The sequence below is a fragment of the Nyctibius grandis genome, chromosome 6, assembly GCF_013368605.1.
Source record: "Nyctibius grandis isolate bNycGra1 chromosome 6, bNycGra1.pri, whole genome shotgun sequence".
In the NCBI taxonomy this organism is placed as follows: domain Eukaryota; kingdom Metazoa; phylum Chordata; class Aves; order Nyctibiiformes; family Nyctibiidae; genus Nyctibius; species Nyctibius grandis.
Window position 1 is genome coordinate 21389031 of NC_090663.1, and position 25596 is coordinate 21414626.

The following is a 25596-nucleotide window of genomic DNA, read 5'->3' on the forward strand; positions in this document are numbered from 1 at the left end:
TCTTCAGGACAAAGTCTTTATAGCAATATTTATTACAGCAGACACCCGAATGAGAATCAGGGCCTAAGTGCTGTTGGCAGGCAAAAGTGAGCGTGAGTTGATGACTGCATGTGACTCTATTAGCGCGTGTGTTCATCCTGAATGATGAACCAGCCTGCGGCGTGATGGGTGATCTGGAAACTGTCGTTTTGCTGACTTCAGCAGTTCTAGAGGATCGCGCTTACAAACACAGTTGCACCTGGAGGGAGCAACAGGGGAGGTAGGTGTCATTTCTTCAGCAGTTTCCGTACCTCAGGTGTGTGATATAGAAAGAGTAAGAGCCTCTGAAATGCATCATTTATCTGTGTATTTAGTTACATATGTCATATTACATAAATCTAAGTATGTTCATAGCCAAAAAAAGCACACTCCTAAGATACATATACCACTGCAGAGTAATGGATCTGCATGATCTTCAGTGTCTTCTGCGCTTTTCTTAGAACTGGATAACGGCCACAGCAGTATTTTTATTGGGGAAGTAGCGCAGCAACAACTTCTGTGGTTCTGATCAGTGAAAGGAAATAATAAAAGACCATAAAATGTTTAGGGTATGAGTAGTCTAAGGATTTAAAAACTCCTTTCTCTAAGATGCTATGCAGATAATGCCACAGTAGTTAGGGACACTCACAGTGTAGGTTGGGGTCATATTAGGCTGTATGGCATTAAGTTACAACAAACTATAAAGATCAGTGGAGGGCAAAGAAAAAATGTGTGGGACATGGAGGGGGATAGCCTGAGAAAAGTAAATCTGCTCAGAACTTTGTGAAGAATGAACGTTGTGTGGAATCGTAGGCTGTGGAGTATAGAGGGGCTGAGGCAAGAACTACTTTATCACCTGTCCTTTCTTTTGACAATATAAGTTTGTCTATTTTAGTTCTTTCCTTTTAGTTTGTGTTTCCAGTGTGTTGTTTGTTTAGCACTCCATGTTACTGGTAGTACAACTGTTTCTGTTTCCCTTAATGATCAGACCTGTGGATATTGAACCCATTTTTGTTTTGGAGAAGGTAAGATTTTCCTTCTGAAGGTCTTTGTTTTAGCCATTTGTATGGTTCATTTATTCAGTATCCTCATCCATGGAAAAGATAAATGTGAAATGTTCTATTTAAGCATAAGTCATATTAATTGCTTGTGTTTACTTCCACCTTAACTGAATTCATATACCCAATTGTATGTCTTTTGCATTAATCTCTTAGAAATTGTGTCCTTTAGGTGTGTTGTTTTTTTAGTCATGTGTTAAGCCTGTAGAACATGACTTTTTTGAGCTGTGCATTTTTACCATTGGGAAATCATAACAGTGCTCTATTTTCAGCTTCATTTAGAAGAAGTAAAGGATATCAGTGTGGAATAAGGTGCACTTACAGAAGTCAAATGTATCATCTGTTTCCAACACCAAACAAATATTAAAAGTGATGTGAATCAACAGCTACATTTAATATGTGTTTCATAGACCAATCATAGCAGAAACTACTGTATGAAATGTTGTGGTCTTCTTATATATGCTAGCTCATGCAGGATCATAAGTGGCCATTTTTTAATACATAGGAATTCTCTTTATGTCTGTGAAACCACCAGATGGGATAATGTTTCCTAGTGATAGATGATCTTTTCCCTTGGGAGCTGTGTTCTAAAATGTTTGTAAGAGAATATGGTTGTGTAGGTGAATGCGCAGAAATATTTTCAGTTTTTGCGTCATCTTCACAGAAATCTGTGCACAGGAAATATACTTATATTAACAGAAATTCATGTGTTTAAAACATACATCTGCTGCTTTGCTTTTACTGTTGATACAATATGTTCCTTTAATGTAGAAATCTGGAAAAGCAAAACAATCAAGGCTGATGCGGAGTAGCTGAGTCTTACCATGCAGGTTGCAGTATACTGGTTAACCTGTTTGAAACATTTTTAACAAATGGAAGATAAAGGGATAGCTCCTGAGAACTATTCGATGTGGCCTGTACGTGGGCAGTGTTGTATATGTGTTGGCTTTGATAATTTAAAGCACGTTTAAAGTCCATGAATATGAACGTTCCTCAGTGCTTCTTTAGTTCCTCACTAATTTGTCTGTGGTAAGCAAACTGAAGCTGGAAACAGGCAGAGGATAGAGGATTAAAAGAGAGAGAGAAGACAGAGTCCAAGCATGCTTCTTGAATCCATCTCTCTCAGCTTTTCTCAGATGATGTCTCTAACGGCTGAAAAGGAATACTTTTACATTAATCCTTAAACTTTAAATGTAAAACTAGAAGACCTAGTATTTCACTCTCCTAGATCTTACATAACCTCAGTATGCCAAGTAAACCTAGTGAGTTCGCATACTGGTGAGCTTATAGTACACCACATTTAATAGGTTTGTGATAACTGATCACATAGGAGCTTGAAAAAGTATTTAGAAGAGTATTTTTGTTTCTTATGGTAGAAGCAATAGGCCCTGTTGTGACGAGGGTTGTCTTTCTGCTAAAGGCTGAACGTACATTTGAAAGACTTTCTAGCTTTCCAGATATGTAGCAGTTGTTTTAAAGTTAAGGGAGAATGATAAAAAATAACCTGTAAATGATTTGTCTTATTTTAATTTCTTTCTTTAAAAGGCTTTTGTCTCACTGTCCAACCCCAAACTCTTCACATTCTTTCACAAGTTTCGTGGTTATATAGGAGGTCTAGGAGAAGGTTACATCTGACAGTTGACTGTGTTTTTAGAACTGGAATTGAGTGAAGCACAGAGGTTTCTGCTGCTATACTCCTAACTACAATATACCTATAGTAGTTGCAATGGCAGTATTTCTTCCTTCTCAGTCCTGTCACACTTAATGGCTTTTGGGATACCAGCTATTTGGTAGAAATCAGAAATGCTGGAACTTAACTTCAACCTTTCACCAAACTTCATTGTCACTTCATATTGTTGGAGAGCAGAGGTTGGAATTTCTTATGTTCTTTCTTTCTGAATTGCATAGTGTATTCTGAAACTTCTCTAGAGATTATATAAAAATCTGAAGTTCTTTTCATTAGACTCCTCCTGTTTCAAGCATTGTTTCCCTCAGACCTCCTTTGAGGAAGTAAAAGCTTTCTTTAGTCACTGTATTCTGTATTTAATTTAGTATTCTTAATCTCTATCCCCTAGTAAGCTTATGCGAAGCACACTGTTATTTGTCTCAAAACCCGTCTATTTGACAGCTTTGTTTAAGGCAAGCGGGGACTTAAATCAGTCTCCAGGTCTCATACTGCCCTGGATTAATGATTACCATATCTTATTTCTGACAATGTTGAGAGGTTTGCGCTTCAGGAGAAGGTTCTGGAGCGACTGCACTAAAGAGTTATGGGATAACTTCCTTCCAGGGAAGTTTCCTTCTCAGCGCCTGTCTCAGGATTGTTTCCAGAATCCATACTGTGGTAATACAGTCATCTCATGTAGCTTATTAAAGAGTTCCTCTAATGTGTTGTACGGCAAGTACTGTGATATGTGCCATCATATAACTGGACTAATAAAGAATTGGTTTCGCTATTCAGAAAAAATGTTAGGCCCTTGATAGATCAGTCAAAAGCACCAACAAGTGCATAGGTCCAGTTGGAAATGATTTTTGACAGTCTGATGTTTGGGAGTGAAACTTTTCCAATGAGCAGACACTCTGTGCCTTTCCAAAATCTGGCACTTGTTTCTCATGTAGAAAGCATGCATTTTTCTTCAGTTTTCTAATTGTACTGGGCCTGACTGGGATGGAGCTAATTTTCTGCATAGCAGCTGGTATGATGCTGTGTTCTTTGTGACCAAAACAGTACTGCTGAACAGTGTTTGAACAGCATCAAGGCCTTCTCTTTTTTTCACTCTGTCCTGTGGTTGTCCCCCCACAGTGACTGGGGGGAAATACAAGATGTTGGGAGGGGACACAACCAGGCAGATGACCCAAACTAACCACAGAGATATTCCATGCCATATAACGTCATGCTTAGCAGTAAAATGGAGAGGAGGGGGTTCAGAGAGGTTACCCAGCTTTTGCTTGGGAACTGGATGGGCATCAGTCTACCTGTGGGATGTGGTGAGTGATTGGCTTGTTTTGTTTTGCTGTTCTTCCACTTCTCCTTTGTTTGTTAAACAATTTTTATCTCAACTTACAAGTTTTCTTGCTTCTTACTCATGTTTTTCTCTTCACCTGTCGTGTGGTGGGGGGAGTAAGCAGCTTTGTGGTGCTTAGCTGCCTACAGGGCTTAGCCCTCAATACCCATAATGATCTTTTCATGCCTGTGTAAGGCAAAAAGGAAATATAGATATTTCACCACATGGATATCTGCTATAGTATGTTTTTGAATTCTTCAGAGTAAGGCAAGTAATTTGCTTTTATCTTCAATGTTGAAATTTTTAAGACACCATGAAAACTTCTGTCACAAAAAACATGGACAGAGAAAATAGTCTTTGTATATTCTGGAGTTAAATCTGAATGTTTTGCCTTGCCACAGGCTTTTCTGGTGCCTCATCTCCTATAATGTTCGCAGGCCTATTCTTCTGACCTAGCAAGTCTTAGTTTGCCACTCATGTCTTCCCATTCTCAGTCCTCGCTCTTCCTGCTATTCCCCCATGTTGGCCTCTCCACCATGCTTGCTTTCTGCTCAGCTGTTATTCCTACTGTATTCAAATATGACAGCTCCCTTTTGCTTTTTGCCTCTCTGGAGAGCATTATTTACAGAAAGATCTGTGCTATTGCTACTAGATGCCAAGAATTGTGTCAGTCTATAGGCCAAGTGAAGATAGAATTCTTAAGGCAAATTGCTAAAGTTTGCCTCTATTTGAATGTTGTGGAAAGGCTTCTTTTTAATTTTTAATTAAAGGTTTAATTTTTTTAAGGCTTCTGTGCTTGGTAAATAAAGGTGAATGGACTTTCTCAGGGGCTGTAAAAAGGATGTTCTTGGCTGAAGGCCAATACTGGAAAAATTTGAGGTTCATACTCAAATTTTGGGACCTGATGTGGGAGAAAAGTTATTACTACAGTGCAAAATGTGGAAATGAAATTAATTTATGCAAAGCATCAGAAGACAAAATATGTGAAATAATAGAATACAAAGTAGTGGTTGGAGAAAATACAGGGCTGGGAAAAGAATTATTAGAACAAGTATAACTTGCTGCAACAGCAAGTGATTATGATGTGACTAATGCTCACACTCATGTTTGCAGTGCAGCGTGTTAGGGAAATCCTAAGTAAAATTCAGTTTGCAGTGAATTAGTTTTGTGAATTGAAATGGCAACTTGACTGTATGTCCAGAATTCCAGTACAATACTCCTGCAACAGCACTTAGTGTTTGGTAGTAAAATAAAAAAAATCAGGAAAGGAAAGGAACTTGGTGAGCATTCAGATATAATGATGTGTAACTTATAATTAGGATTTCAAATTATATATATTTAGCTTGTTCAATAACCACTATAGGAATAGAACTATCATATGTTTTTAGTTTCCTCTCCTGTATATCAATCTGCGTATTTTCAAGATGTAAACAAAGAGGAGGAATAAAAATACTGAATATAAAAAGAAATTTCAGAACAATGAAATCCAGGGGAAACCTACGCAAGAAAAATGTTGCAGTCTCTGTCATCTCTGACAGGTAACCTTGAAATGTCTGAACGGGCTCATTTTTCAATGTGCCAGTCAAATACAAAAGTTTGAAGTAACACCAATCATGGCTTGTACAATGTCTGTCATTTAGTACAAAATCATAAATAATGTGTTTCTTGCACTTTCAAATGGGTTCTCTTAGTATCAGAAAAATTAAAAAACCTCTTAAGTCTTTTCTTCTGCATGGTGGTTACTGATAGTTTTTGCACTTCAGGTTGCGTTGTCAATACAGGTATCTATATCATGTTGCAAACATATGGAAAAAGTAAACCAGATGAACCATTAAATGAAATACATGTGATACTTTTTTTAATTTTTGTGTGGTGTTTGTATATCTTGAGTTTTACAATGTGACTGAAAATCTGTCATCATAGAATCATAGAATGGTTTGGGTTGGAAGGGACCTTAAAGATCATCTAGTTCCAACCCCCCTGCCACAGGCAGGGACACCTTTCCTCTAGACCAGGTTGCTCAAAGCCTCATCCAATCTGGCCTTAAACATCCTGGATGCAATTGCTGCTGTGGAATATATCTGGTTCATAGGAGTATACAGACTGGACCGTGCCTGCTAGTCATCACTAATGGACCATTAAGGCAAGAATATGAAAGATACAGTAAATGTAGACTGTGTTTTTTTTCTTCCTGGTAACTCCTTTGCTGCTGGTGGAACATGGTTTAGGTTTTCCTGAGAACTTCCTAGGATTTGTAAAAAATAGGTCATTATGCTTAATAAAGGCTAATGAAGTTCTGTACCAGAGTTTTGTTTCATCTTTTGAGTCCATTTGTGCTTTCAGCCTCCACAGTATCTTCTAGCAATATGTTTCACAACTTAGTTATAACCGTGCTTGTAGAGCAAGGAAAATTTGTTTTATTCTAAAATGAAATTTTCAGATATTAGGTATATTTCCTAATTCCTGTGTTTGTGTGTGAGAGAGAACAGCCATCTCCTTTTCACATTTTGCTTATCTTTTATTAGTCTCTTAAGTCTTTGCCTCTGTTTGTCACTTTTGTCTTGTGCTCTCACGAAAGGCAAAAGAGTTTTAGCTAATGGGTTGTGAAAACTATTGATCATCCATATTGAGTTTTGTGGTATCTTTTATTACTCTGAGATAGCTTTTTTCGCACTGTTTTCAGTGAAATTCAGGCAGTTTTCAGAACTGTGGGTATGTGGCAGAAAAATGCTATGGCATGGTAATGTTCGTGTTTCCTATTCCATTCTTAGTCATTCTTGAATTCTAACTTCTTTGACTATTGCTCTTGAGCTAGGAAGGTGTTTTACTGGGTGTGTAAGAATGCAATGTAAATCAACCTTATTCATGTACATATTGGTCACTTAAATAATTTTATTTATAGCATTCCTGTACAAGTCACATTAATTTTTCCTAAAATATAGTTATACCTTTGAAAATGTCTACTAATCTGAGTGGTTTGTAGGTCAAACCTTAAGAGTTCTTAGTTCTGAAGGACATCTATGGGATCTTTGAAATGATTTTGAGGTGGTACAGGAAAGTGGTGTTCATTGACACCAAGGCTAGGGTACATAACCGTCAGTCATCCATCAAGATGACATTATTGAAGAAAAAGTAGCTGAATGTAATTGAGACAGTAAAAAATCAGACTTAAAGTAAGTAAATACGAATATGTAATTTCTTCCTATTCTACCTCTCCCTCTAATGTATATTGCAAGAATAATAAAAGATGTACCAAATTTAGTTTGCATCATCTCTTTGGAAGGTTCATGTTGCTAAGGGTAGCATTTATATGTGTTCACAAGTTGGCTACAGTGACATCATTACTTTATTTTGGATGAAAGAGGCTAGGGAAACCTGGCATGTGATTTATAAAGGTACTGCACTGAGCATCAGGTGATCCGAGTTTACCATGTGCACCCTGTGTGTCTCTAGAACGACTCGGTGCTTTAGCTCTGCCTCTGAAGAATGGGGATTTTGGTACTTTTTCCCATGCTGTATATTCAGGATTTGACTAAAGAAAAAGATGGGGTTTATTTCTTTAAGTAATTGCAACTGTTTTGTGTAGATGGTGTGTTAATAAAGCCTTTTTTTAGGCAGCAATAAGTGTACGTGCAAGGGGAACGTATCTGCTGCGCTCAAGAGTACTGCATGGGTCGATGTTGCAGTAGGGGAGTGTAGGATTTTCTCTGGGAAGTTTTTTTGTGTTAGTGCAGTTTCTGATGTACTAGTGTCCTCATCTTGGATTGGATCTGTTGGCCACAGTATAAGCGAGTGTGGTGTGCATAATGCCTCCTTTGCTCCAAAATAGGCACCTCTTAGGTTTTTTTCATGGTGAATTAAAACGTGCAGAGAGATTGAAACAAAGACTGTAGTTCTACTCAAAATCAGGGAGCTAATCTATACAGATGTTGTTTGTCTGTAAAGCATTGCTTAAAGGTAATCTGTTGTCTAGTCAGTGAGTCGCAGACAGGTGAATCCTCTGCCAGATATAATGATCCTAGGTCTTCAGGGGAGAACAGTAACTACATAGAAACTACCAGGAGTAGGGATATGCACGCCTACTCACACTGTTATCCAGGGAAAATCAGAGGCAGGAGGAGATGAAGCTAGGCAGATCATGGAAAGATAAGTGGTAGAAGCAGAAAGGCTTTGGGATATAACTTTCCTGCTGCCAATCTGCAAAGCTATTTGGGTTTTCTAATTACCTTTCTGCATTACAAATATGACAATGCAGTGGTACATACCGCAGAGAAAAAATACAAATGAAGTATGTGTCCAATAGACATTGAAATTTAAAATATATAAAAACAAATCTTGCAGCAAGAATTTTAGTTTCATTTTTTCATTTGGAGTGAAAATAAAGCCAAACAAGTGAACAGCATACTAACAACAACAAAGTAAAACGTGGAAGGAACTTCTGTCTGGTTGGAAAAATAAATTTTAATTTCATTGTTTAAACTGAAAAAAATAATTTGACTTGATGTTGTTTACTCAGTTCCGCTACGTAGAGTGGAGTACCAGTACTTTAGAAGACTAATTTCTCAAGTCTTGAAAAATAGCTTCAAAATTTGATGAATGTTTTTGTCACTGTCTTTTCAGGAGAGTGCTATTCTGCTCAACTATATAAATGGCAATAGCTATGTATTTTTACTTTGTACATTTCTAGAATTACTCAAATGAAGTTGGAATGTATCAAATCATTCCTTCACCAGTTGCTGTGGAGTTCAGGTCAGATCCACTGCATGAACAGGGGAATTTCTTGTCACATCATTTAATGATCAAGTTCTTGTTGTCCTAGGGAGCCTCCAACACTGTTGTAGGGGCAATATTAGGAGAGGGGTTTTTTTACTATCCAGGAAGCATAAAGGGAAAGATATGCCCACTTCTCAAAGAGTATGGCAAGTCATAGAGATATTTGTGAATACTGGCAGCAGAAGCACAGTCTCTTATGCCTCAGTTTATTTTTAGATGAAAAAGGTGTTAAGCTAAGCCTGCTTTTTTTTTTTTTCTTTTTTTTTTTTGCTTCTTCTTGTTGTTGTCTTCATTTTAGCTTGTGGTTATATACTTCCTTACCAGGTTGAGCAGATGTACATTGCTGGGTACAGCCTTTCTTTTTTCAAGTGTTTTACCTAAGCATTTTGGTTTAATGTGAGGATGTTTTTGTTAATGAAAATGTTTCTATCCTTGTCCTGTGTAAATTCAGTGTCTTATGTAAATAAAGACTTTTGTGGAAAGTCTTAAGGAGTGTAAAGAGTGTACTCTCTCTCAAGAACAGTGTTAGAGCACTGAAAAAAATAGAGCTGTCTCAAAACACTTTGTGGCTAAAAAATGTGAAGTGTATAGCAGGATATTTCTGGATCCTGCTTGGCTACATTCCACAAGAGAGATTTTTGTTATAATTCTGTACCAGCACATATGGAATATGTTGTCATCCTTTTTGGAAGAAGTCATTAAGGAAAATAGATTTCTGAGAAATTGTCCTGATGGGAAGCATTCACTGTGATTTGTCAACTTAAGAGATAAGTCCGTTAATTTCTGTGTGGTGGTAATGACTGCTTTTTGTTGGCACTTCTGGTCAATGCTATGGCAAAGATCTCCTGGTTATTTACATACTTGTGACATCTGAACTTTTCAAAAGTGGTTCAGTGAGAAAGTAAATGTGACTTTAGCAAAGAAAGGTATCTAGTATTACAAATAAAAAAAGCCTCTGCTATTGTGGGAAAGTTGTTGCAAGGAGATGGTTGATATTTTATTAGTAAACTGTCTAGGAAATTACAAAGACACCAAATTCCAATACACTTTCAAAATTGTAAAATTGGGATAGTATTTCACTGTAAAATTGTGACTAAACACTTTTGTTTTAAATTAGCAACTACTTCTTTTTTTCAGGAAATTTGGAGAGCGACCTCAACCGAAACGGCTCACCAGGTAAGCATTAAAAATATTCTGGTTTTAACAGTTTTCTAAAGTTACCATTTTCATTCTCAGAAGGATTTCTGAGTTAAAAAATTGTGCCTTGCTAATCCTAGAATTTTAAATATCAAAGCTTTTCAATTATTGTATGCAATCAGCAGCCAGAAGTAATATTTTGAACAGTGAGTGGCTTGTTTTTAATGTGATACTCAAAAAGCCTTTTTAGAAATGGTATTGACTTCACATATCAGTTATTGTACATTTTTCAGTAGGATGTGAATCTGCCTAGTTTTAAATCACCAGGAATGAGCCAGGTTTCTTTTCTTGGGTAGAAGTGTCTTGTGAGGTCATGTAAAATAACACTTTTTGCTGCCAATATTTGGCTAGTACGTTACTGCTGTTGTGCAACAGGTAAGAGCAAAATTATCACAGTGCTGTCAAGGAGTGATCTTAACCAATTTTTGGTGAAACCTAAACAGTGAGAAATAGCATCAAATAGAACCATCAAGTCAGTCCATTCTGAAGAGTGTTTAGAGTGACTGGAGTACTGTGCCTGATTTGCTCCTGGTCTGCCTGGGGAGTATTTATACTAGAAGGTGTTAAGTAGTCACCATTTTTTCAAACTGTTGTAACACAGTCTATGCAAATATTTATTATTCTGTGCCACTAACTGTGCCAATTATAAGTAACTACTGAATTTAAAAGCCACTGTTCGCTTAAAGTACAAAAGATGGGCAATTTTTTTATAGTTTTGTATGGTAATAGTGCTGTATAAAGACATGGAAACCCATTGTCACTCTGGCCTACTTCTGTTTTGAATGAAATGAGGATGCCTCAAGTAAAGCACAGGGTAGGGGGGAGCTTTTATTTTTTGTGCTGGGGATATCTGTCCCATTGCATTTCTGGATAAGCTTCAGATGAGCTTGTGTCACTGTTAAACTTCATTTCCATGCAAAATTGATCTATACTGACTTAAAAGTAACCGAACAAACATTGCTGTTTCCTGTTGGCCTACCTATTTTTCAGGGATATTTAAAGATATGAAGTTTTAAGTAATGACCTGTTTTCCACCTTCAACAGTAACACCTGTTAGTATCACCTTGAAGTTACTGATAGAATTTATCTTTTATGATTTAGAAAGAACAACAAAAATAATGATTGTTCGGTGTAAGGTCTTTTAACTAAGTTGTCTATTAACTATAGTGACTCTAAATTTCATGTGCAGGATTTTAGCTACTACATGTGCTAGGTACTCTTTCCTGTGAGTACAGGGTGGACATCTGGAAACTGCTAGCCATCCTTCAAAACAGTAGCTTGTAAACCTTTTCCATACTGATAGAGGCTGGAAACAAGAAACCTAACTTTTTTTCCTCTGAAGCACAAAATGCTGAAATGAAAAAATGTCACACAAATTTTTTTAAGAGTATGATTTGTTTATGTAATGCTAAAAAATGTATGTGTAAACCCTTAAAGGCACTTAGTTCAATTATTGGAAAGTTATTCTGCTTTTTTGTGTAAGACAGTCCTGTTTGTCTAATAATCTATTCATCGTCGTGCAAGCTCCAGCGGAACAACACTACTTTGTTCGTACTGTGCTAGTTGTTTTTAGATGCAAACTATAATAGTACTACCTTCATGGAGAATTTGAAGATTTAGTAATGAAAAACGTTGTATAAAAATTGCAATGGTTGTGTGTTTTCTTTATCAGTGGGAAGGCTTGGAGGGGAACATTCCTAGTTCTCCTAGGAGCTTGGATTGTAGAAGTCCACTGTAGCAACAGACTAGTAGAAAAGGCAGAATTTCTTCCTCATACAATGCTAAATAAACATGAGGTAGCACCTAACATTTTTGTGTTGGGGTTGCTGGTTTTGAGTGGTTTTTTTTAATGGTAGTCAAGTCAAAAGTTTTTAGTATGATAGATGTTCTTAATTTAGTATGACAGTGCTCTTAATAGAGTATTTTAAATTGTCAGCTAAAAAAAGTTTTTAAACCACTTAAATGCAGCTAATATATATCACAATGAGATGTATAATAATAATTTCACAGTGAATCATGTTTTGTGGTTTAAAGTATATTCTTAAACAATGGTTGTAAATGAAGTGAGTCTGTGCACTTTGAGACAGTTCTTCCATCTGTGCTTCCATGGATAAATATCAGTTTTACCAATGTCAAATGTAAATAGATAAAGTTAGTCCAAATTTAAAATGATAATTCAGGTCTTTGCTCTTATATCCTGCTATTTACACGGAAAATCTAGCGCACAGATCACTGTCTTATGCAGGCAAAATACCATTAGCAAAGCTGGATTATTGTTGTTGTCCAACACCTCCCCCCCCCGCCATCTACTTGCTTTCCTCTGTGAAACTATATGTGGGGATTTCTTTTGAAAAAGGTCTTGTCAACAAAATATTGCTTTTTATTTACCATCTTTTTTCACTGGAAATGTTTGGTTGTCTGGATCTGCCCAAAGGGAATTCAACAGCTGGGTGCAGTTTAAAAAAAAAAAAAAAAAAAAAAAAAAATCCCTCTTCTGTAGGGTTTCATCTCTTCATATAACTTCCTGCTAAATTCATAATTTATTTCTCTGGTTGAAGGCTTTGAAGATGAGTGCATTGGTGGGCATTCAACCTGCAAAAGCTCCTCCAGGGACTTAAAGGTGTTCCTTTCAGCACTCAGACAAAGCTAAACCCTAGGGTGTTGAATTTGGCGTGCTGCTTAATGAACAGTTAGATTATTATACAGAAGAATGATAGGGTGTATTGTTCTCTTACTTCTCTCAAGGAATTGCTGTTGGTGTGTTTGAGGTAATTGTAGCTTTTATATGACATCTGTCATTACAGGGATGATGAACGAAAGAAAATTTAATGTATTTTTAACCTGATTGTATGCAGCAAGTAGAGGCTTTCTCTAGAAAACTAGATGAAACAATAAGCTGAAGAATTTAACTTTTTCTTGGTATCTTCACAACCAAAAGAAAACTTCTATATAAACATTGCATTGATTTAGTTAATAGCTTAAACAAAATTTCAGAACAATTTGTCATTATGAGAGACTAAATTGGTTAAGGAGACAATATTGAATTAATAGAGTGTGTTCTAATAAAACATTTGTGGCATGGTACTTCATAAAATCAGGCTTTGAACATGGTGTAGTGATTGGCATTGGTACGATTTGACATCACGAGCGTTTTGTTGGTTGTTTTTTTGTTGTTTTTTTTTTTTGAAAAAGTAGTAATTGTAAATGACTATACAGACCCCTACTGCTAGCTTTATGCAAGATAGTTGCTTCTTTCTGCTGTGTAGTTGTCTTAAAAAACAAACCGAACTCATCTAGACCCTATTAATGGTTGTGTTTTTTGAATTTCAGGTGTTTGGGTTTTTTTGTCCTAAAGCTGTCTTTGGATTATTATAGTTATAAACAAAACCAAAAGAACTTTCAAGCTTATTTTGTCTTTTAATTTTTAGGGAAGCAATGCGAAATTACCTAAAGGAGCGAGGTGATCAAACAGTGCTAATACTCCATGCGAAAGTTGCGCAGAAATCGTATGGAAATGAAAAAAGGTAAGTCTCTATTCTTTCCTGGCTTCCCTCTACAGCTCCCAGCTAAGGAAACTATAGTGTGTAGTCTGACACGTAGTACATTGCAAACTTCCTCAGATTGTACTATGGTCTGAAGAAACATAAAACAAAACGTGTTCTCGTAAATCATTTAATTATGTAACAAATGCTGCAAACCTGTGGCATTCAATGTAGTGATGCCAATTTATACCAATAGGTTCTCTTATCTGTGGGTGAAGTTTTTCTTCCATGGAACTAAAATGGCTCTAATTTTAAACCTTCCATTTTAAGTCTGGAGTAAACAAGGTGACTGTTTGTAGAGGAGTTTTGTCCTGCGGATAATTTCCAATTAACATGAAAGGGAAATTGCTAGCTTCACTAATATACTTTTCTGAATCACATCTGTAATAGCTTTAAAAAGAATGACAGATCAATCGTTACCATATCTATGATAAACATTCTCTTGTAAAAATCAATACAGTACAAGTTACAATATTAGGTAGTTTTCTAAGGGACAGAATCTACAGGAAGACATGAGGATGAATGCTTTTTAGGCAAAGGTGAATTTCCTGCAGTCTTCTCTCTGCGATGTTTTTATTGCATGACTGGTAGAAGCAAATAGGATGGTCCTTCATATGCAGATTTCTAGTCCTGTCATGATGAAATAGAATTTTCATTAAGTATAAATGATACTTTTCTACCTTAAATTTCACTAAAATAAATAGCACACTATTTAGTTAGTTTTCAGATACTTTGTATTACTAACATTGGTTCACCATAAAAGACCACATATTCAGCACATTAATGGTTTTGAAGTTTTAACCTTTCTTTCTCCACTGTTGTGTAAGTCTTGTTACATCATTGTTTTTTACAGTTTTCTGAGATTTGAGGTTTTAACATATTAAGGTATGAAGTGTTAGAAAACAGGAATCTTAAAAGTTAAGCCCTCAAAGTTCTTGCTTTGTTTCTACCATTCTAAATCACACTTCCTGATGTCTGTGAATCACAGAGATGCAGACTGTATTTTCAACTGTTCTTCAGTATTCTGTGCCTGACTACTTGTCTTTCAATATGTGTCATCTGTGCTGTTAGCCAGTGTCTCAAGTCCTTTCTTTTGGGCAGTGTCCAGGTTCTGCAGCTCCATGGAATTGTGTACTCAGTGTGCTTTTTAGATCTTTCTGAAATTCTTGGTGAGAATCAAATGAGAAGTCAGTGAAGGAGGAAGGGCACAGAAGCAGACAAGTGTGCCATGTATCTGCTATATAACTATACAGCCGTCTTGCTCACTACCATGTTTAAATGCAAAAGCATTGCAATGCAAGGCCTTACTAGGAGTAAATTATAACTTTAACCCTTTGCAGCAAACTTAACAGCCAAAAAGATTTATCATGACAATATAGGGAGCTCCGTTATCTTCTCAGATTGTATTGTCGTTCAAGAGTTGCGTGGTTAACTCACCACTGCAGATGAGTTAAGCGTATTACTCCCAAAAATGACAGGAGTGCCTGCAGATAAGAAAGTGACTTTCTAAACAGTGTGCTGTAACTTCAGTCAGTCTGTTCTCCTGGGGCCAGAGCAGTTCATGGGGGCAGGAACATTTTGCAAAGCTGTCCTGTATATCGTTGTTTTGGAGAAAAAAATTGCATCAAAAAGGCGGGAGAAAATAAAAAGATAAAGTATGCAATTTTGATTATTAAAAGTTCCATTACTGTTTGGAAAACCTGACGTGTATTCTTCAGAACACTTATGTAAGCTTCAAGTTGTCATTTGCTAACAGTTTCTGAAATCTCCTATGTGCATTTCATGCCATTGCCATGAATTCCCTTTGCCTTGAATATATGTGTATACTTCATCTGATGCTGTTAAAGTCACTGTGGCACATATATTACCTAAGTACTGGTCATGTTCAGTAAACTAGTCATTGGTTTCTCACTGCTTGAAATGATTGCAAACTAGAATTAGGCGTTCTCTTACCATTTTAGATTTTGTGAGGTGCAGTTCAGTTGCCTGTCTCAGCACAATTGCATTTGTTCATGAAAGGTATCTCAGATTCACCTCTTGAAAAATGGAAGCATGTCAAATGAGCGTGGAGAATTTCAGAGCTTTGCAAAAGACAACTAGGCATGAAAATGGTTGGGTGTTTATTGTAAAATAGTATGATGGTGAAATAATTGCCATTCTGGTACGGGTATGAAATGAACGTTTGGAATACATACTAAGATTTCATTTTTCAGTTTAAGTATTTGAGTTTTTCTTCTGTTTTAACGCACCATTAGACTGTCTCAGGTACTGTTCTGCTAGTTCCCAGACTGTTAGCATCAGTAATGATGTCCTGTTGTATCAGCTTAAAGAAAAATGCCAGTTATTAAACCCTCGGATCCATGTGTGCCCTAAGGTACTTAGTGAAACTGATTGATGAATAAGCTTTTTTTTTCTTTTTTCTTTCTTTTTTTTGAGTTTTTTAATTACTTCTGTTTTATTCATAGCAGAATGTGCCCTTTTATTCTTCATATTGGTGGACTGAGCAAAACTAGTAAAGGTTTAAGGCTGCTTTATGCAACTGGTCAATCAAGTTTTCACCATTTTTACGTTAAATACCATTTCTAAAGTGAGTTGTTTTGCATACATCTGCTTTATAGACAGATGTATGTATCTACCTGTTTTTATGGAGAAATTTCATGTGTTCCATGGGACTTCATTATGGCATGGATATAACCTGGTTAACTTTTGATCCATAAAGAGTAAGTTAAATTGCACTACCTTTGTAACTAAGAATTCAAGTTACAAAAGGAATTATTTCTTAAATTTGACATGTCTTTCAAGTAAATATAGAACCTCAAAAACCCCTAAACAAATGTCCACCTTTTGTTCCAGTCTTTAAACCTTGTTTGTTGTGAGGTCATGGAAAATATTTATCATTAATAAACTTTGCATGGCATAATTAAAAGGTTAGCACAATAACTACCTTTCAGTGTTTTGATGAGGCTTAGTCGGTAGTGAAATACTCTGTTGAAAACTAACTGTAGACGGCACAGATCTCACGTAGTGTGGTCTGGTTTAAACAGGCCTCAGAAACACAACTGCAGGTTGTTGCCACGTGGATGGAAACTTTCTGGGTTAATTTGAGAGTGTTCTTGATACTTGCCTTTAAATAACAGTGATGAAAGGAGGCTTGTTTCTTTTTTGAGTAGAGTCTTCTTATCAGCTTTGCACTTCCCAAAGTTAGTGTTGTTTAGTTTAACAAAGAAGCCAGGAGGTAAGAAGCTCAGGGGTGGACTTCAGTTGAATTTAAGACTTCTTGCCTGATGCTTCCTGTTCGATGGCTATCATCTTTCAAAGGCATTCAGCTGATAGAGACTCAGGTGATGTTTAGTCCTGATGAGTGTGGGTGTTTGGCTTGTGCTTCTTGTATTTTTTCTGTATTTACTACTCACTGAGACATCTCTCTTCACAGTCTGAACAGTGTGAACATTCAACAGTTTGAAGGACTGAAGTGTTTTGGAATCCAAGACATAGTTCATCAAAGACTGTGAGCCAGATTGGTATTTGTGGATTACATGCTGTTCTGAGTTTAAACACTATCATTACTGATTAGCCCGAGAATGGTCTAGCCGCGTCTTGTTTTACGGCTGTTAGTGAAGGAGCTTCTGTAATTTCTGCTCAAACAGTTCCCTTCACTGAACTAAGTGTGCCTGCCCTCTGATTAATGCTCTTGTTATTGAGAGCATAGCCTTGTCCAGGGCTTACCCCCTGGCTCCACTAGTTCATCCTTAGCACTCTAGCACCTAATGATTTTTCATTTGTTGTTGTATTGAGTTCTTTAGTGGATGTTGTTAGTTCTTTTAGCTCCTAAGAAGGAAAGAAGACTGCTGAGTAGTTTCATGCTCAGAACAATGCAGGTAATTGACAAACACACCTCCTGCCTTAACCAACTCTGAACTGGCCAACAGGTACAAAGGAAAAACGTCCCTGCTATTGTCACCCTGAACATAAAGAAAACCAGCTGATAGACACCTCTAAATCCTCCTGAAGGCAAAGACTTAAGTCATCCCTATAAGATGAACACTTGTGATGACTTGGACAATTTGAAAAAACAAACCTTTGTGAATAGAAGCCTGTGGTTTGAAAAGAGCATTGAGTGCATCAGAACTAGGTAGCAATGACATGAGCTGATTTTATTTTACTTTCTGCCTCTTGCTTCCTGGCAAGTTCAGTTATAGTAACTTCTCTACGTGAAGTGCATATTTTCTCTATATTGATTGGCCTGAGTTGACTGAAAGAACTGAAGGAATATTGTTCTCTCTGTCGGTGATTGTCTGATTTAAAACAATATTCCAGGTGGTGCCAAAAATTCAACCTGTTCTGCTTTCTGTTGTTGCAGTCAAGATTCAGAAACCACTAGAAATTATCTTGTTCTTCCTTTCAGGTCATTTGGAATAAAGGGGAGCATCCTTAGACAATCTCAGCTTGGTTTTCTTGCCATGGAAAAATGTCCAGTTTCCATTTGGTCTAATGGAACAGATCTGTCAGAACAGATGAGTAACAGCTTGCTTCTGTTTGCTGTACTGAGTTGCTGAGCCTGGAGTCTAATGTGAGGTTATTAATACTATGGTCTCTCCTCACTTGAGTGGCCCATGAAATTATAGTGTAAGAAGGCATGTTGGGGATGGCCTTTACTTTTTGGAGATTGATCCTCTGACCTTTCCTGGCTAATATCAGTCCCAATGTTAGCTTCATTTAAAACTGCCCATTGTTTTAATTACACTGATTACAAATTCTTGGAAGATGCATAGGAGGAGCATCACAGAGAGCAGCTTCTGAGAAACCAGGAGTCCACAACAAAATGCTGTAGAGCTATGTTAAACACATTAAGTATTTGCAGAGATCTGGTATCCCAAAATGTTACCCTGGTTCAGTCACTGTGCTTTGTATCAGCAAGTAGGAAACACTGAATCTGCATCTCATCATGCAGCTCTAAGAAGCGTGGAATAAGTTTTGTCCAGGAAAGGCATTCCGGGTTGTTATACGTCCAGTAATGAAAGAGTTCACAGAGTGATCCCTAACAGATCTCATGTGTTTTTTAGATCAGGTTGTTTGGTGTTTACCTCAGGGAAGAATGTCCTGTGTTGTTTTACTGCTCATTCTGCAAGGAATTGCCAGTCTGCTCATGGCATACAGAAGAGGTATTAAGAGAATACGTTATAAATCCAGTGAGGAAATTACATCCTGCATGATTTTCCACCATTACTTCTTGTACTGAAAATTCTGAACTAGCTCAGAAGAACCAGACGTGGCTGGCTTTCCCTCCAACATAATTTTCTTTTTACTATAGGTCAGATTATCCCAACGAAGCTGGTGAAGGGTCTAGAGCACAAGTCTTATGAGCGGCTGAGGGAGCTGAGGTTGTTTAGTCTGGAGAAGAGGAGGCTGAGGGGAGACCTTGTCGTTCTCTACAACTACCTGAAGGGAGGTTGTAGCAAGGCAGGTGTTGGTCTTGTCTCCCAAGTAACAAGGGATAGGACGAGAGGGAACAGCCTCAAGTTGTGCTGGGGGAGGTTTAGGTTGGGTATCAGGAAAAATTTCTTTACTGAAAGGGTTGTCAAACATTGGAACAGGCTGCCCAGGGAAGTGGTGGAGTCACCATCCCTGGAGAGATTTAAAAGACTTGTAGATGCCATGCTTAGGGACATGGTTTAGAGGTGGACTTGGCAGTGCTAGGTTAATGGTTGGACTTGATGATCTTAAAGGTTCTTTCCAACCAAAATGATTCTATGATTAATACTTCAGAAGAATTTTTACCTCCTACTCTGTCTTTAGTTTTGTGGTTAAAGAAAAAAAAAAGACCTAGGCCCTATAAATCAAAGGTCGAAGGAAGAGTTTTTTCATTTGTTCCACCAAACATTGTCCTACCTTATTTCCCATCAGTAATACTGGAAATTACTTAAATTACTTTACTTATTTGGGGGAGGTGATTTTCTTTTTCTCTTTTCCTCTTTATAGTCATCTGAAAGTCAGCCTCTCACATAAACATGTACATTTCTATTTACATTGGAAATGTTTTATTAATGAGAGAACCTGTTTCCAGCAGTTGTTTTATACATATCAAAGACACTTTCTTTAATCCTCTGTGAAAATTAGAAATATGAGGATACTCATGGTTTACTTACACTATATTGGATAGAAAATTTAGTTAATCTCTTCTATACATGAGTTCCTGGGATTGTAAATATGAAGTAAAAAGCCACCAGACTCTACTTGTCTGTATCTGAAGGGTTAGTAAGAGGCTGACGTATAAGAAAACCCATTCAAATTGTGAATGTCTAGACTCTTTCTTCTTGTTTGGTAGTTTCAACCAAACTTAAAATTTTCTCAGCTTCAAAAGTTTCTTTCTTTGTTCAGTAAGTCATAGTTTTCCAAGGTTTTTCCTCTGTGTTCTAATTTAAACAGAGCACTTCAATTGTTGTGGCTTGTTTTTGCTTCATCAGTGGGTTAAAACTTGTTTCTTATAGGTCTTTATTGCCATCTAGTGGCCATAGTTATTCAGAGGACTTGGTTTAGAATAAAGCTGAAATGAAAAAGGATATGAAAAACGTTTGGGATTTTTTTCTTGTGTTCTAACCAGTAAGATAAATACAAAAGAGTACATGAGACAGAATGGTAAATGTGTAACGTTTGCTTTATGGTGTTATACCTACTTGGAATACAAGGAGTTCAGTTTCTTTTTTGCGAAGTACTGCTCCGTTAATAAAGGTTGATGTTAATTTTTAGTCTGTGTATAATTTCTTTATTGGAAATATCTTATAATTGTTGAGAAGAAAATTAGTGGGATACATCCGTTAACACTGAAAGGATCTTGTGTTGTCATTTGAGTTTGAGAGTTCAGAAACTGACTAGATATGTGGTGTGCTTTTTCTGGCAATCTGAGTTTGTTTCCAAAAGATCAACTCTTGAATAAATGCATCTGTTACTTGAAGTTTCTTCCCCAAAAAAATTGTGTTTCCTAACCTTGGAGTTAGTTCATAACACCCATTTGAAAAGTACTGTTCATAGAGGACCACTGCCGTGTTTCCCCTATCTGGGATGCAAAGTAGGGTAGGCCTCCTAAACAGTACTTGCGCATGATCATTGCCCTCACTTGACCTCTTGCCAGTCTAATAAAAATGTGATTTTCTTGTCCTCTTGCTAACCTGTATCTGTGTATATCTATATTTTTAAAAATGCGATCACAATTGTCTACAGTAGAAATTTCCTCAGTGTAATGCTAAAGCTGTTACTTTTTGCTTTTGTTTTGGTTTTCTGTTTTCCTAAAACATGCCGAAAGTTGCAGCAACCAGTAGATGAGCATCAGAATAGATTTTTAACAACAAATGTGATATTTACATCTAAATGTGGGGTGATCTAGGGCATATAAATTACATTGCTCATGTAGAAGGTAAATATACACCTTGTACTTTTAATATGAATTTTATGATCTTGACCATTGTCATTGCACTGTCTCCTTCGCAAACATAAGTCCTTTTAAGATAATTTTTCCTTTAGAGTAGAGAAGCATTTGAGGGAAGTTGGGTCATGTCATCTGTGCTGTTTGAAATAAATGCAATTGAAAAGTAGGAAATGCATTCCTGGTTTTGAGATTGAAAATTTGTAGTAGGTAGGGGAGGATTTAATCGTCATCTAACAGAAACTCATGGTGTTCTTAAATATACTCCTACTGCATCATTCAGCATCTTCATGAAAAAAGCTGGAACAGAGGTCAGGTAGCAGAAGATATAGAAGCGAAAGGCATAATAGCAAGCAAAAAGGGGATACACAGTGTGTGCTGTTTGATAACATTTATTACTGCTTACTCTTTCTGTTCATGGTGATTTTCAAATTTCAGAACTTCTATTCTTACAGCAATAAAGTTACAATAACCCATTCTAACGTCAGATAAGTAGAAATTTCAGCTTTATAATTCATGGCTGGGCTAGTGGAAGTATTCTCTTGTGCTGCCACTGTGAAAGTTAAATTTTTTGAGGTAGATTACTGTGTAGTTTCTCAAGTTGACAGTTCTATCAGGAAACATCTGCTTTTCAAATTGACAATTTTCTACCTGTTGCCTTGGTTCTCTGTGTTCTGCATTTTCAATTGGAAGAAAAAAAATTCCAGAGCCTTCATATGACCCATAATTACCCCAAAGAATGAAATATGAATAGTTAAAACTGATGCAATAATCACATGAAAAAATGTTAGTTGTTAAACTTTGAATAGTTTGCTTCTACGAGGGGCTTCCTGTTAATTCATAATTCCATATTTATCAAAATTTCTATGCTTCAGAACAGTGTGAAGGTAATAAAAGGAGCAAATAATTGTTATAAGTCTTTGCTGAAATGGATTATCATAATGGAGGGAATATAGCATTTGTTTCTGTTTGCTTAGAATTATTAAGTTTAAAAAGCAATCTGTAGGAGCAGTTTCACAAGTTAATTTAATGGGCTTCTCAAACATGCAGATCTTTTGATGTCATGTAGAGAGCTATTTTCTACAAATTCTCTTTTGTGGGCAGTCTTTTTTCAAACCAGAGCACGATACTTTTGGAAGACGTTAATAGATACTTAAGCTGTATGCATATGGGTATATATTCAGTTTTGTTGTGTTTTAAAAAGAGTGAATTTAAGTGAAAAATTTTCACTGTGAATTTATTGGCAAGATAAAGTTTGTTTGTTTGTTTGTTTGTTTGTTTTTTGTCTGCAGGGGATAATTTTTGCTCATTATCATAATCACTGAGACATTTTGAATTGTGGTAAAACTTAAAATTTGGTTGTTTGTTTCTCTAACAAAGAATATACATTAATTGTATGCATTAACTGAAATGATTACAAATCTTTGCATTTATTTATGCAAATTCTTAATATTTACATTTTTTTATTATGTGATTATTAATTCAGGACTTTGGTTTTATCTGTTAAGAATTCTGTTACTTAGAAAAGCATTCTATATCTGTTAAATAAAGGTAATTTTGCTGAGTAAGTGAGATAAAGAAGTGTATTAGACTTGATTTTCATGTTGAAGCTGACTTCTACTAATCAAGGTTTACATGGTGTTTAATATAAATAATCCATGAATTCAGTTGTCCCAAGTCAAATTTAAAAAAAAAAAAAAAATCCTACTTACCTACCTGTATAAGGTAGGAGTCATCTTTGGATTTCAGAAGTGCCAAGTTCAGCACTACTCTCCAATTTGAAATAAATAGAATAATTAAAAACTTTTTCAGTTATCCTCTCCCTTCGTGCCTCTTTAGCTACCTCACAACTAGATGTACTCATTCTGCCTTTTTAACTTTGATCTTAACTAAATGATGGTAAAAACACTGCAGCTGTTGGCTAAACTAAAACCAAAAGTGGTTAGGATTTGCGTTTTAACAATTTGCAGAGACGTCAAGACCACTACATGGTATTATAATGCTGCATTTAATTTTGAACATATTGCTGTAAGTAGCATTTAGACTGATTTCATTCAGTGTTGCTAAAGATTAGAATCGTATCTTTTACAGTTACTGATGAAGATGTAAAATTATCTATTCCATTTAAAAACTGAAGAGATTTATGCTTGGATGGGATAGACTCCCTCCTTGCTAATGATGAAACAATAAATGTTTGGGAATTGTAGTCAGCAGTTGTCCATTAAATTAGTTTGTGGAACTGTTCTGGGTGTATTAATCGCTGCATCAAGTTAAGCACCTACAAAAGCAAAACACTATCATCACTTTCAAGGCCTTTTTACTTTCTTTGAGAATCTCTTCTTTGTAAGGGTAGAAAGGGTTTCTGTTTTATAGAGATACAGACTGTTACCTACCATATATTGAACTGGAAAGATACTCGGTAACAGTGTCTCTAATCCTGATTTTCCTTGTTTTTTCTCTTTTTTTTGATTTGCATTTTAGAAAATCTTCAAGGCAAGTGAAGGGTGTGCATGTATAAACTCGAATGCAAAGTGTGAATGGGCTGAGAAAGCTTCGGGTACACAACAGTTTCTGTCTCAAGAATTTTCTTGAAAGCTGCGTGTAATCTCATAATGCATTTTTCATTTTCAGGTTCTTTTGTCCTCCTCCGTGTGTGTATCTTATGGGCAGTGGATGGAAGAAAAAAAAAGAGCAAATGGAACGGGATGGTTGCACTGAGCAAGAGTCACAACCTTGCGCCTTCATTGGAATAGGAAACAGTGACCAAGAAATGCAGCAGCTGAACTTGGAAGGAAAGGTAGAAGAATTGTAATAACCCACTTGGATTACTGCAAAGGATATTACAGCTACGTGGTGCATATTTCAAGGAATATCCTTGCTTATTTTTGATAACTTTTGTTACACTGTAGTGGATACTACATAAGTGGTTTAAAAAAATCCCTCAAAAATATGTAGGACAATTGAATAGGTGGATTTGGTTCATGGGATCATAGCAGGGTACTAACCTTTCATTTGTAGGTTGTTGATTCAGAGACAGTAAACTGTTAGGTTATTTGGTAGGTATCAGTGGTTAACTGAAGTAAGATTTCTGGCCCATACTCTGTGTCCCTCTCCCTGGCTTGCACGAATGGGTAATTTCATCAAGGAAGTATCTGAACAACATCTGCTGATAGAAGTGGTCTTTAAGTCCCTTTGCATAAAAACACAATTAAAATAGCATCTTAATAAATTTAGTACATTATTTTTTTACAGTGATATAAATTGCTACAAGATTTTTTTTAAAGATATTTGTGATGACTTAAACAGTTGGAACAGAACTGGCAGCACATGAGTGCTCATTTTAGCTGGTTATTTTATTAAGCAGTATTTTATAGCTACCTAGTATTTCCAGCACAGTCTACTTAGAAATGCTTTGTTATGTTGCTGAATAGGAAAAGAATAATAAAAGTTCTTTTTGAGATTTTTTTTTTTAAGCTCCTGCTGTCATATAACATGTAGCTGAAAGTAACTTCCTAGTGTTTCAAAACCCAGTCATCTCCCATCCTTTCAAAAAAGGTTTGACTCAACACATTTTCTGCACAGGCAGCCACTTGTGCATGCCCAGTATACTGCCTGTATAGCTCTACTCAAATGTAATTTTTAGTAGTGCTCTTAACCACTTAGAGATGGCTTTGACACAGCTGTAGTCTCTAATCATCTGTTTCCCAATCCTGGTAAGGGTCTTTAGAAAGGCGCTAAAGTACTGAAGTTGGTTGCTAAACTTGACAAAGCTGAACAGTAGTCATAAAAGATACCCGTATGGAAGAGATGGAAAAAGCAGTTTCTGATCTGTTGTAGAGACTATTGCATCACTTTTCCTATTTTGTTCGTAACTAAATATACATAGTTTCTTGAACTGGGTTGACTTGAAAGAAGAAACAACAGTGTGTTTTCACCTACAGAATTATTGCACTGCCAAAACATTATACATATCAGACTCAGACAAGAGAAAGCACTTCATGTTATCGGTAAAAATGTTCTATGGCAATAGTGATGACATCGGTGTGTTCCTCAGTAAACGGATCAAAGTCATCTCCAAACCTTCTAAAAAGAAACAGTCACTGAAAAATGCAGACCGTAAGTATTTTACTGTTCTTTTCTTTATGTAGCAATTCATTTTGCCTCCTACTAATTTTTTCTTAGTATTCTGAAGTCTGACTACAAAGTAAATATAATGAAATTTTCAATTTCTGTTTATTCTAATGTATTCCAGAACTGTACACGTCAGTGTATTTTAAAGTATTCCAATATCGATAGGTTTTATGCAGTCACAGTTGATTATTTAGTAAATATGAAAGGTCCACCAAGAAAACTCTATTCTGAGGAGTGAATCCTTGTAGACAAATGCTTAAAGAATGCTCTACCTCAGCCTTCTAAGCTGTTAGATCTCTTAAGCTGCCATGATCTGGTGCTTAGGATGTTTTGATTAGTATCAAAGAGATAGCTTTCAGATTGTGATACATGAGTAGCATCATGTTATCCAAACTGCACTTTGTGACATCACAGCCACCTTCTTACTGTCTCATGCCATTTTCATGTTGTTT

At 36.4% G+C, this 25596-nt stretch overlaps 1 protein-coding gene across 2 annotated transcripts in view; it reads left to right on the forward strand.

Annotated features, from left to right (window-relative positions):
* Positions 1–25596, forward strand: part of RBPJ (recombination signal binding protein for immunoglobulin kappa J region) — a 62380-nt gene that overhangs the window by 22050 nt on the left and 14734 nt on the right. For both annotated transcript variants that reach the window (XM_068403570.1, XM_068403571.1), the window contains exons 2-5: positions 9992–10030; positions 13480–13575; positions 23645–23810; positions 24955–25129. In XM_068403570.1, the coding sequence (XP_068259671.1) occupies positions 9992–10030; positions 13480–13575; positions 23645–23810; positions 24955–25129 (476 nt within the window). The remainder of the gene's footprint in view (positions 1–9991; positions 10031–13479; positions 13576–23644; positions 23811–24954; positions 25130–25596) is intronic.